Genomic DNA, 12,543 nt, shown 5'->3' with positions numbered 1-12,543 from the left:
CAGCTGCACCAGGCAGGGCCAGGTCAATTCTGTGAAACACAAGCTGCCAACTGCTCCTCTCAGTAACAGGTTTCAAGTCCCTTATAGCATCTGGAAAACTGCCATGTTCCTGCTGAAATGCACCAAGGAAGGATGCACAGGCACAGAGCAGCAAAGCCTTCCAAGTCTGTGCGTGCTTGCATGGTCACAACCCTGGAGCTGTCACCAGGCCCTGGACAAGACAAGCTGTAGATATCAGTGTGACAAAAAACATTTGACTTGTCTATGTAAAATAAATAAATAAGCAAATAAACAAAGCAACCAAAAAAAAAAAAAGAGAGAGAGAAAAAAGGAAAATCAACAACCAAACAATGTTTCCTGGTCTTCAGGATTTCAGGATTAGAGAGAAGACCTGGAAAGTGCATGTAAAAGCCCTTTCCTTCCTCAAAACCAAAATAAACATTAAGATAATTCCTTAAGAGCAGCCCACTGAGTGGGAGCTGTGGTAAAGCAGTATCTGGCCATGAGCCTGCTGTGAGAGGCAAGCTTAGAGAGCTGTCCTAACAAAGATGTGACAGTCACAGTACCTCAGATATCCCAAAATGCAGTGATCATCAGTTTTCAACCGTTCTCACCACTTAATTTCTCTAAACAATTTAAGTGTCTGGAGATAAGAGACATTTAAGCCATCTGGGTGAACAGACCAAATGAACTGTTAAGAATTTGGGCAAAAACCAGTTCCCTAAGGAATCCCAAACTGCTGGAGCAATCCAGTTATAAAAAGTTGTTTAAAAAAATTCCTGGCTTCCTCTAAAGGGTGTGTGTATGGCAACTTGGAAAAAGGGAGAAGTGGATTATTGCTAAACTTTATATAAACAGAAGAGTTATCTCTGGAAAAAACTGGTAGGAAAACTCCTAACCATTCCCTCCTGGCTCTGCATCCCTTCCCACCCACTCCCTCTAACAAACAACTCCCAAACATGTACATTTACATTCTCATTTTCTCCCAACTCTGGACTTTAAAGTAGTACAACCCAGGCTCCATAAACCAAACAGATCCAATCCCCTACACTTTGACTGGCAGGAATCACAGTAACATCATGTTATTGTGAAATTAAACCACAGCCTTTAAAATTGAAGGCACTGTCTGTTCACATTCCTAAGGAAAAATGAGGCTGTACTCCTAAAGAGAAAAGGCAGAAAAGAAATATATTTACAGAACCACCATAATTAAAGACTTTTACAGTGATCAGCCTCGTCAGGATTATTTTAAGATTGTGCTGACCTTCAGCAATTCCTCCCTTTTTACTTTTCCTGGAATTTTTCTCAGGATTAAAAAGATCCAATCATGTATGCAACAGCTCATCATTCCTGATCATCAGTTCTTCACTTCCTGAAGAATTCCCACCATAGCAGCTTTTCATTTCCACACCATGTTACAGATAAGCTGTGCCTCTGTATTAACCGAGAAAAGCAATTTACTCTGGCATCAAGCACAGGCACAAGACTGAACAATGAAGTACTGAGCAAAGGAAAGCCACAAGGCATGTTCTACACAGATTATCACATTCCTCAGCAGCAGCCACCCATCTGCTTCCTTGCCCCTGGGGATGGCAACCAGGGTTTCCCCTTGGCTGCAAGCTGAGCTCACCAGAGCTGCTTTTTCCTGCTCAATGAAACCTTGCTCAATTCTACACCTTGCAGATCATTGCCTTGGTGAGGTTGGAAGGGGCCTCTGCAGTTCACCCAGCCCCCAGCTGAAACAAACTCCCACAGAGAAGCCAAACAACTGCTTTGTGTCATGTCAGGCCTCAAAACCCCATCTTTTTAAACCAAGCTGACATAGGTGAAGATGGTAAATACAAAACACCTCATCTTGTAGCACACAACATCCCTGACCCGAGTTGGGTTTATTCATATTAATCCCACAAGTCAGCTACTGCTTAAAAGCCTGTGCTAAACAATTAGAACAAAATCATCCTAACCACTGAATGTTTTTGTTACAGTCTGCAATATTATTTATGGCTATAATGGCCAAATGGTTAGTTAGGGTAAAATGCAGCAGTTCTGCCTGCACAGACTGTGTTATCTGCTGTGAATGTAACAGCAAATACAAACTGCCAGTGTAAATTGGTAAAAAATGTACATTGTTGATTGTAATTGCTTTAGCAGACTGATAAGAAAAGGTGATCTGTGATCTCTACAAAGATCTACAAACTCACCATGGCTGAAGTTTAGCAAAGTGCTTCCAAGAGCAAGGGCTAACACCTTCACACCTGAAGTGTGACTGCCAGCACTGCTGAGCCTGGACTAACTTGAAAACTTAATACTAGAGCTTGTCAGTGCAATAGTTGCTCAAAGGCTAATGTGCTTTGAAAATATCCAGAGGAAACGGCCACTTTATTTTCACACATGGTCAGTGCCTGTAGAGTGTCCTAACAGAGGTAACACAAACAGTAATGTTTTAATCCATGCATTAATCATATTGTTGGTTGGTGTTTTGAGAATGAACAATTTGTTTTGTTAGAGAACCTCAGCACAGCTGAGCTGCAACCCCTGTCCAACAGTCTGAGAATGACATCCTAGCTGATTCCAGGGGCAAGGTACCATCAGAGAGTGAACCACAAATCCCATTGCAGGAACAAGAAGTGTTAGAATGAAAAGGCTGCAGTAGCTGGTTTTAAAAAGTTATTTTGAGTGCAGTGAGGGAAATGGGTTATCAGAGGTCATTTTATAATGGCTAACTGGCCCTGAGGTGGGGGCTGCCTTTGCAGAGGACACAATTCCATCAGTGCAGAAGCCTGAGCTCTTGAAAGGATAAAGTAATGTTTTCTTCAACTTTCTCTCACCTTTCAAGTTTAACTTGTGCATGTTTCCCCCCTCCTACATGACTCACTGAAAAGCTGTAAATCTGACCAGGTTCCTGTGGTACAGGCTGCAAAAACAACTAGATAAGGTCAAATAATAATCAGAGAGAAAAAAAACAGGCCCCAAACCACTGGCTAAAGCCAATCTGGTGAGTTATTACAAGTACTATGATACTGAGTTTCCATACTTATAAAAAATAAAACAGGCAAGAATTGGTTGTTTGGCAGTAATTGAAGTTTTTCCCTCCTGTGTGTCCAGCCCTTCCCACACAACCCTGCCATGAGTTTTAAATGCATGCCAAGTTTAGTTCTGGAAAAATTCACACTACCATACACAACTGCTGATTAAACATTATGAAAACATAACCAGCAATATTCCTCACCTAACCCTGGGCTCCCACCTTGTCAGTTCAGCCATTTGCCCTCCTATACAACCCTTAGCTGCAAAAATAAAGGGTGAAGGTATCTTTGAAACCCTATGTGCTCCTTAAGGGAATCTGCAGGTTTTCATCAAAACCCAGGTTCTGCTCCTCAGCCCTGTGTGCACAGAGAGGGGAAGGCACACAGCTTTCCTCTGAGCTTTTCTCTGCCTGTCACTTCTCAAACCTTAACAGGTGCACCTGCTAAAATTCATGGGAAAAGAGAAATAGATGAACTAAAAAGCAATGTCAACAAAATCTTCACAAATAACTGAAATTTCCTGGTGTCATTTCTAGCATAAACATTAATTATATGTTTTCTAGATTTAGGCTTTTAGGAGCATGCATTTTGTCTGCTGCCCCCAGTCAACTAAGAGAAATTGTGAAATAAAACTGGAAGTGAAATTATTTATATTGCACCTCCAACACATTATCAGCCTGCAGCTGAGACTCCAACAAAATCAAAGAGTAATACTACAAAACTACCCAATTATTATGGGGTTTTGATTGGGTGTTAGTGGGTTTTTAAAAAATTTCTGTGTCTCCCTTTGTTTTTCTTTTAAATGCTACATTAGGATGTAGCTGGCAATTCAAGGTAATAATGCTTATACACTAAACAATTCACTGCTGTGTGGTGTCATATAAAGAATACTCCTGACCTTCTCAAAAAAATATTTTCAAGTGAAAGACTAATGAGTCAGGGGTGTGACTACAACCCTTCTAAAACATTTTTATCAAAACTATAAAATACACAAACACTTTAGCAAAAACATTTTCAGAGTAGAAAGCATCACTTACCTCATGCTGAATTGGTCGATTTGATGAATGAGGCACAATACTTACCACCCAAGTTTAAACAGGCTGAGAAGGGAGAAGGTATTTTTAATGAATTTACAGACTTCCTTAGAATCAATCCTTTTGGACTTGCTTGGCAGCAGCCCATCAGAGGATCACTCAGCAGCATACACTGTCCTTGCTTTATGCTGTGATTTGTAATTTTGGTTTGGCTCCAGTCTTCACCACCAGAAGTGATATTAATGATACAAGGTGACCTGAAGGACGTTCAGTAACACGAGCTGTCAAACACATGAAGGAAAACGCAGCTTTGCAGACACACCCCTAAATAATATTCAAAATGAGGCTAAGAAAACCAAGTTGACAGAATGTACTTCAAACACTGAATTTATTATAAAGGTGCATAGAGTTTATGCCATTTGGTTTGAATACTCATGTTTAACCTACAAACAACATATAAAGCGAGGTTACAGTATGTAACAAAAGCAACAATGATTATCTAGTAAATTCAATATTCTACTGTCTTTAATTTCACAAAACATTTCTGAAACAAAGGCACTTACAGAATTAAAAAAAATATATATATCAACATTTAAAGTCTTAGCTCCCTTCCCCCTCCCTAGAGCACTGTGGAGAACAAGTGTGACATGAAGGCAACAGCTACTGGGACTGACACACCAGCAGTGCTTCAACTAAAAACTTATGGATCATCTCCATCTTTTCTGTAACCACCCCATTCTCTTCAGTATTTGAAAACAAGCTTCAACAAGGCTGCAGGACAAGAACCAAATAAAATTTGGTCCTACACCTCATTGTTAATGATGATTAATGCACTAACAATATGAAATTAATCATATTAATCTGAATTATTTTGAACTGGACCATTTTCGCTTCTTTCAATAAGTTTTGTAACTGAATTAGTAATAGTATTGCTAAGGCAGTTCCTTGTACATTAATGACTGATCTCTTCACTTGTACACAGCCATCATTTGCACATGTCCACTGATGGAAAGGTGTCAATTTTCAGCTCCTTAAGCCTACCACTCATCTCCCCACACCGAGCAGTGGCAATTCAGGGCCATCTGTTTGGTCTGTACAACTTCCACCCCAAAACCTTGCATTTGGGAATGTCTCCTACTGCTGCCTCCTTACTTTCCTCCCATCTCCTCAGGGATGATGACTGAGCCATCCTGCCACGAAACTGCAGAGTTCCCTCTCACAACCCAAACATGACACTGTGACTGCCACGAGCTGCTCCCTTTGTCACACCAGGTGGGGAACAGGAAAAACAGGGCACAGTAACTTGTTTGGTCTGTACAACTTCCACCCCAAAACCTTGCATTTGGGAATGTCTCCTACTGCTGCCTCCTTACTTTCCTCCCATCTCCTCAGGGATGATGACTGAGCCATCCTGCCACGAAACTGCAGAGTTCCCTCTCACAACCCAAACATGACACTGTGACTGCCACGAGCAGCAGCTCCCTTTGTCACACCAGGTGGGGAAGAGGAAAAACAGGGCACAGTAACCACCTCAGGAAGCCCCAGACTGGGTGCTGTACCTGTGATCTCCCTGGCCTGGCTGCACACGGACTAACAAAGGTGCTGGGACAATCTCTGCCCTCCTTCTCCATGAATAAGCACCAGGGGTAGGATCTGTAGCAGAGGATTTATTTCTGCTCAGCGCCCTCCACAGAAACATTCCAGATTTCTAAGGCAATACTTCCTCCTCCATACAGGAAACACCATCCTTTTTTGGTTGGTCCATGTAACATCTGACAGTGTAATGAAGTTTTGCCCAATTCCTCAGCTGACACAGCAGGAAAGAGGAACACAGACACAGGATACACAGATAAATGCTCTGTAAGTGCCTCTTGGCACCATTTAATGCTGTTAAATTCAACACTCAGAGAGGTGTAACAGAGGGGCACAGGTTGTCATGAACCCCAGTGTAAAAACTTTAAACAAGTTTCTTCTGAAATGCCCTGAAAACTTTCTTAAAAAAAAAAAAAGTCTGAATAATCCAGAAATAGACTCAAAAAATCAGAAAGGGGAACAAGGCTGCCTTTGACAACAGCAACTTCCACCCACTCTGTGAGGTAAAACAATGCCACCAAACAATAATATACCCCAAATGTAGAATGACAGGACAAATGGCTCAATGGCCCTTCTAAAAAAGTAAAATCAGTGTAAAAGATATGTTAAAATTATTTCAGTGATTATGTCACAGTGATACATGCAAATAACTACATAGTTCTATGAGGATTAAATTGCATTTCAACATTGGAAAAGACAGAATTGTTGAGGACAGTGAAAAAAACCCCCACCTTTTTCGTTTGAGCAATGAAAGATTCATAAAGCCTAAAGCCTAAGCAGTGTTAACAGCCATGAGGATGTCTCAAGATGTTTCATGACTCAAAGCATTACCTTCTTAAAAATACATGACCTGCCTGTGACCAAATCCTTCCTTTCCCTGACTTCTCATTAAAGACAAAAGGGAGGTTTCATGCTCACTGTGGCCCCTCACCCAGCACACTGTTACTCCAGTGCAGACTGGATTTATGAAGGTCTGTAATTCTTAGCTTCCTGCCACCTACAGGTCCCACTAGAGGCAGTGGAAAAAACCTGAGCATTTGCAAACCCCAATCTTCTGCTGACATCCCATCCCTCCTGTAAAGGAATTCCTTCTCTGGGATGAGGCAGGACTGAATGCTGCCAAGGTACCCCTGTTAACGTGTGATTAAGGGGCTGATTTTAATTCCAAACTCATCAACAACAGATGGCTGAAGTAAGCTTGTCCAACACTACCTGAACAAGAAATACTCATCCAATAATTTTTATAGAGAATTTTCAGGGTTTCAGCGTTTGATCTATTTGGTCCTTTAAGTGGCAGAGAGTCTGTTATTTTTAGCTGTAACACCCAATGGAGACACAGTTTATAAACCTTAAAATTGGGACAGAAAACAAGGAAATAACCAACTCATGCTATTTAGAACTAGTTCAAAGGCAATTAAACATGGTTTACTACCCCTTACCACAGGTAAAGGTGTTGCAAAAAAGGAAAATTCCCTTTTGAATGATAAATGAAATGTATTAAATGGTAGCTTACCTAACAATAGTAGCTTCAAAACAGGCAGAACTTACATAACACGTATCAGGTAGTTTCTCAGAGGTTAAAATTTTACATTTTAATACTGTGCAAAAGATTGCTACAGCTTTTGGTATTTGACAAAGCTCAATATTAGACCACTCCTCTCAAAATTATTGCACAGCAAATGGTATTGTGGTTCTGTATTTCAGAAATACTCTTTCTTCTCGTTACTCTCATTGTATCTAGAGCAAAATCTCTTTTTGTATTTGCTTGAGGTATAAATTAACTTCTGCAAGAAAAATACTCCTTCCTTGGAGCATTAAAAAAAAAGAAGATAATTAATTGATTTTCACTCTACTTTAACAAAAGATTGTTGTCTTCCAGAAAAATATAGTACAGGTGAATGGTGTAAACAGAACAAATTATATTTTTAAAAGTTTTGTATGCAGAAGCACAGTAGAAGCTTTTCAATAGGTGGGCTTCTGAGGATCCATGTAAGCAGGGTTGTAAGGGGGCTGGGTGGGGTAAGGGGCTCCAGCACCAGCTGCAAAAGCAAAACACAAGAAAAAACAGATTTGTAAAAAGTACATTCTCAATTCCACATATAAAATAGCAATTTCTGTTTTGAGCACACAGTTAAGAGGTTCAACTTAGTATCTTAACAGGACTTGAAAACAGCTTGTCATAAAACATCTGCATTTCAGAAGCAAGAGCACAAAAACTTTTGTTCTTGTTCACTTTGGGGCTTTTTTGATTCTGAGTGTACATGAGCAGCCTTTAGGGAAGAATCTAGTCTAAAAAAAAAAAAGGAACAGATCTGGCTCAAAAAAAGAGCCAGTGGAAGTAAGGGGTGCACATACAAGAGGATGTACATGACAGTGTGCTGAGAAAAAAAAAACACTGGTAAAAGGACTAGAGAAATCATATTAGGATTCCTTCAGGGAAAATGCTTTCCTGTGAAGTGTCAAAAATTATTTAAGGAAGTAAAATAAAAGGGAAAAATATCCCAGCACTACTGAGCACATGAAAAAGTTTGACTTATATACCAGATGTGCATCCCTTGGAAGAGATCCTTATTTTCTACTGCTCTGAGAAAAGCTGCTCTCAAGGGACACCTCCATTTTCAGCTCCGTCAAACAGCACAAGTTTGTTCAAGTAGCACCTGATGAGATCCCTGGAAAGTGCAAGTGTGGTTATCTTCTGCTGATCTTGTAAAGTGAGTGGGGTTGGCTGCTGTGGCAGAGCAGGTATTCTCCCCTGGCACGTGACCTCATTAACAGCCTGCTCCTTGGTTAAAAGGCAGGGGAAATGAAGGAAAAACTCTCACTGTGAGGCATTTTCAGCTGCCAACATGGAAAGTGCTTTGGTAAGTTCCCAGAAAAAAAAAATAAACAAAAAAACTCCCAAACAACTGCTTTAAAACTAACAAACCAGCAACAGCCTGAGAACCCAGCAGCAGGAGAAGTGAAATGACTAATTTATTGGCTCCTTCATATGAAAAAGATGAAGCCAACGTACTTTGGCATAATCCTGTAAAACCCACAGCTTCTTTGGCATTTATGACAGAAAAATAGAGTCAACAGTCCTGCCAAGTCAGTGTTTTCACATGTGGGGCTGGTTTGCACATTATTAATGTACAATTTCTAACTGTTTGCAAATCTTTCACACCATGAAAAGCCATTTTGTATCCAAGTTGTCCTGGAAGTTACTTTCTAAGGGCATTATCTACTAGTCAGGACTATACTTTGTTACTTAAAAGGATGACAAGTGAGGTTTGTAAGAGAACTTGAAGATCCTACAGGTAAAAGCCTAGTTTTGGCCCCTCTGAGCAGTCTGGAGCCAATTGTTCAGAGAACAGCTATTAGCAGAAGTGGGAATTAGTCATTTCAACAATAAGGCTGCAGGAAAACAATGCTGTGAAAGAAGGAAAGCTGAAGAACAAAGATTCTGATAATTCTAACTGCAAGTTGTTAACAGACTTCTCCTTCCAATCCCTTTGTCATGGACAGGGACACCTTCCATGAGACCAGGCTGTTCAGGACTCCATCCAAACTGGCCTTGGACACTTCTAGAGATGAGTCCATAGCTTCTCTGGCCTATTTGTGCCAGGGCCTCACAAACCTCACAGTAAACAATTTTTTCCTAATAACTAGGCTTTATATATGTATGCATATAGATAGATAGGTACTTATAAATATATATAATTATATATTACTAGCTATAAATAGATATATAATATATATATATATTATTATTATTGAATAATAACTAATCTGAACTTGCTGTCCTTTAGTTTGAATCTATCCTCCCTTGTCCTGTCACTACATGCTCTTATAGAATAGAGCTTGCAGATATTAGATTAGAAAGGAAATGTGGAAACATCCAACTCATCTTTACATACATATGTATGTATGTATGTATGTTAATTGACTTTGATTTTAACATTAAATGTCAACTGAATTAGTAAAACATTCTACTGGATCTGCTGACAGTCCCACACATTGCCAAACTTTGCCATACAGCTCCAGCTCACACCTCCTCTGGCAATGCTTAACACCAAAACAGTGAGAGGGAAATTTCCACCAGGGTGAAAAACAGCATCCACCACAACTTTGAGTTCTACGGAATTTGTTTCCATTTGTATTAACACGGCCACAGACAATATTAAATGTAAATAACCTAAGATTTTCTCCAGAGCAGCTGTCTCTTAGCTGTTCAGGAGATGCAGAAGCACTCGGCGCTGCCTTACCTGCCACAGTTTCATGGTAAGCTGGGGGTCCTGCCGGCTGCGTGGGGTACGGGGGAGGGTACTGGGCAGGGTAGGGAGCCACCGGCATCCCCGGCTGGGGCTGCACAGCCACGGGCTGGTAGCCTTGATAGGGAGCTGCTGGGTAGCTGGGTGGCATTGCTGGCTGCTGGGGATAGGCAGAGTGAACCACCGTCGTGGTGGCAGTGGTCACCACAGCTGCAGCAAGGAAAAGGAACATGGTTAGTGCTGCTGGTCCCTAAAGAAAACCCCCACCAACTCCCAGACTCCCCACGTGGTGGGATGGAAGAGAACTTCTAAATGCTCAGAAAATACTCCAAAACATCTCTCTCCAACTTCACATTCTGAAGCTGCTTAAATGCTTATTTTTAATATTTAGGTACTGCAACTTCTGAGCAGAGTATTTTCACCTCTTACAGGAAGACAATTTTCCAGGAGGGATAAAAAAAATCCTCTTCAAAGATGTGAAAAAGAAAATAAATCAAGAGCTACTTACGGCGTGGTCTTCGACATGCTTTGTACAGACAGCAACAGGAACAGGTGAGGCACAGAATAATAGTAACGACAATCACTGCAAAAACAGTAACTCCAATGGCAATGAGGGTTCCAAAACTGCAAGACAGAAACCACCAGAATTGGTAAGAGTCACTCTTTAACCAAACCTGCAGCAAACGCATTGCTCCTCCTCCAATCTCTCAGTACTTATTGGACTAAGAAACAACTGTGCAAGGCAGTGCTGCAGGAGGTCAGGTCTGCTAAGCCAGGGGAAGCTGCACCACCCTTTCCAAGGGGTCTTTGGACCCTCTCATTTCAGTCTGACTGTGGCTGTTGTTGTTTTAGTGTGAACACACAGGTTCAGAGCAAGCCCACAATGAAGCAACCCACCCTTCAGGGTGACAGCAAGTTCTTCCCACATTCCCTAAGACCTCCCAGTCCCCAACTCAAGACAATCTCAGCCCTGAACAGATTCTTGGCAGGTTCCTTGGCCTCTGTAAACAGGTATTTTAGAATCCATGTTATAGTTAGGAAGAACTGAAATCCTAACTTTTTTGCAACAGTAAATATGCCAGGCTACATTATGGGATACAGAAACACTGTCTAAAACTCCCAAATTTGTTATGGGAAGACCAGACATTACAACAGCTTTGACTTCTGTGACGAGCACCAAATGATGGAGGCAGACAAAACCAGTTACCTCTCAAAGCTTTATAAGTCCTATTTACCACACAGGAGAGAAAAGATATCACAGCAAAGCCAGTGACAATTCCCTTTCAAGTGCTAAATGAAATTATCTGTTTCCTACTGCCTGAAATCAATAAAGCCCATCTTCCATGGAAGCCAAAGTCTCCAGCATTCTTATTTCTTAGAAAACACACCATGCATCAGTTTTGGGAACAATTGCAGGAAGTCAGTTTTAAAGAACAATTAGCTCTAAAACAAAGACTAGAGAGGCCATTTTCACATCCATCCTGTTTTTGTTTGTTGGTAGAGATTTTGGCTACAGAGTTCTTTGGTTTTTTTTCCCCCTATTCAGTTTCCTGTTAACAGCTTTAATCAAAAAAAAAAAAAAAAGAAATCTCCATAGCATCCAGCAATTTTCACTTGGCTACCAAACAACCACCAAATGTGAAAATTGCATTTGAGTATCAGTGACACTGGAAGGTTAAATCACTGACAAAAAGAATTGCAAAATGCTTTATCCTAGCCCAAATTTAAAAGACCTCACCACCTCAGTGTCTTCTAGAGCAACTTAACCCTTAGTAAGCTGAGCACTGACAAATAAAAAAGGCTCAATTTAAAATGCATTCTTTCCCCTTAAGAGAGGTTGCATTAATTTTATTCTGTTTCTGCAAAAGCTAGAAGAAAAAGCTGGAGTCAATTCTCTTTCAAAACAATGACTTCATGAAATTGTAACTGTATCTGACTTAAGCACTGATTTTGTGAAGCACTAAATACAGCACCATGGATACAACCATGAAGTACTGATACAGGAAGCAGGAACTGCTGCAGCCTCCTGAAGTCACAGGAACCATGTCAGAAACACTGCCAGGAAAATAAATGGATTACTGCAACACAACACAGGATGTAAAGGTGAAAATAATGTGTTGAAGAACACATGCATGTTTTGCCCCATTTATATGCCCAGAACATTTTTGAGATGGTGACCTAAACACACACTCCTAAACACCCAGCTTTTAAGTGTCCTCTCTCATCCTCATGAGCATTATCTTCACCTCAGCACAGTAAGTTCACAGTCAGCTCATCACCATCCAAAAAATCCCACTTCTTTCAAGCCTGGTGTAAAAAGCAAAATACAAATGTGATTTCAAGAGAAGAAAAGAGAGAGAACTGCACTCAATGGATCCATACGCTGAATCATGATCCTGATTCCAATGTTCTCAAGAAACAGCAAGAACACCTGTGACAAACTACAGACACCTTCAGAAACTGCAGGACAAGAAATGTCAGCTGAAATTTCTGATACTTGTGGAGCAGCCAAGAGTTTTTTCTTTTGTTTCCAGTTCTGGACCAACCCTGAAAGAGCTCTCTCACTAGGGAAGCTGACATTACTTCCATTATACACAGCTGTTCTCCAGCAACAGCAGCAAAGACAAAGTGAAGCAGTCT

The 12,543-nt window shown here is 40.7% G+C and overlaps 1 protein-coding gene across 8 annotated transcripts in view; it reads right to left on the bottom strand.

Moving 5' to 3' along the window:
* Positions 1-12,543, bottom strand: part of SHISA5 (shisa family member 5) — a 38,996-nt gene that overhangs the window by 9,897 nt on the left and 16,556 nt on the right. For 3 of the 8 annotated variants that reach the window (XR_005954170.1, XR_005954173.1, XR_005954172.1), the window contains exons 4-7: positions 10,412-10,527; positions 9,898-10,113; positions 7,167-7,692; positions 2,829-4,341 (exon numbers count right to left, since the gene is read on the bottom strand). Coding sequence is in view for 3 of the 8 variants with exons in the window: in XM_041425460.1 (XP_041281394.1) it covers positions 7,616-7,692; positions 9,898-10,113; positions 10,412-10,527 (409 nt within the window). In the remaining 5 variants the exon portion in view is untranslated. Of the gene's footprint in view, positions 1-2,828; positions 4,342-5,914; positions 7,693-9,897; positions 10,114-10,411; positions 10,528-12,543 lie in introns of those variants that run through there. The other 5 variants (XM_041425460.1, XM_041425459.1, XM_041425458.1 and 2 more) reach the window with 3 other exon arrangements.

Source organism: Onychostruthus taczanowskii, unplaced genomic scaffold, assembly GCF_017590055.1.
Source record: "Onychostruthus taczanowskii isolate IOZ18803 unplaced genomic scaffold, ASM1759005v1 scaffold9, whole genome shotgun sequence".
In the NCBI taxonomy this organism is placed as follows: domain Eukaryota; kingdom Metazoa; phylum Chordata; class Aves; order Passeriformes; family Passeridae; genus Onychostruthus; species Onychostruthus taczanowskii.
This window is presented reverse-complemented; position numbering and strand designations above follow the sequence as displayed.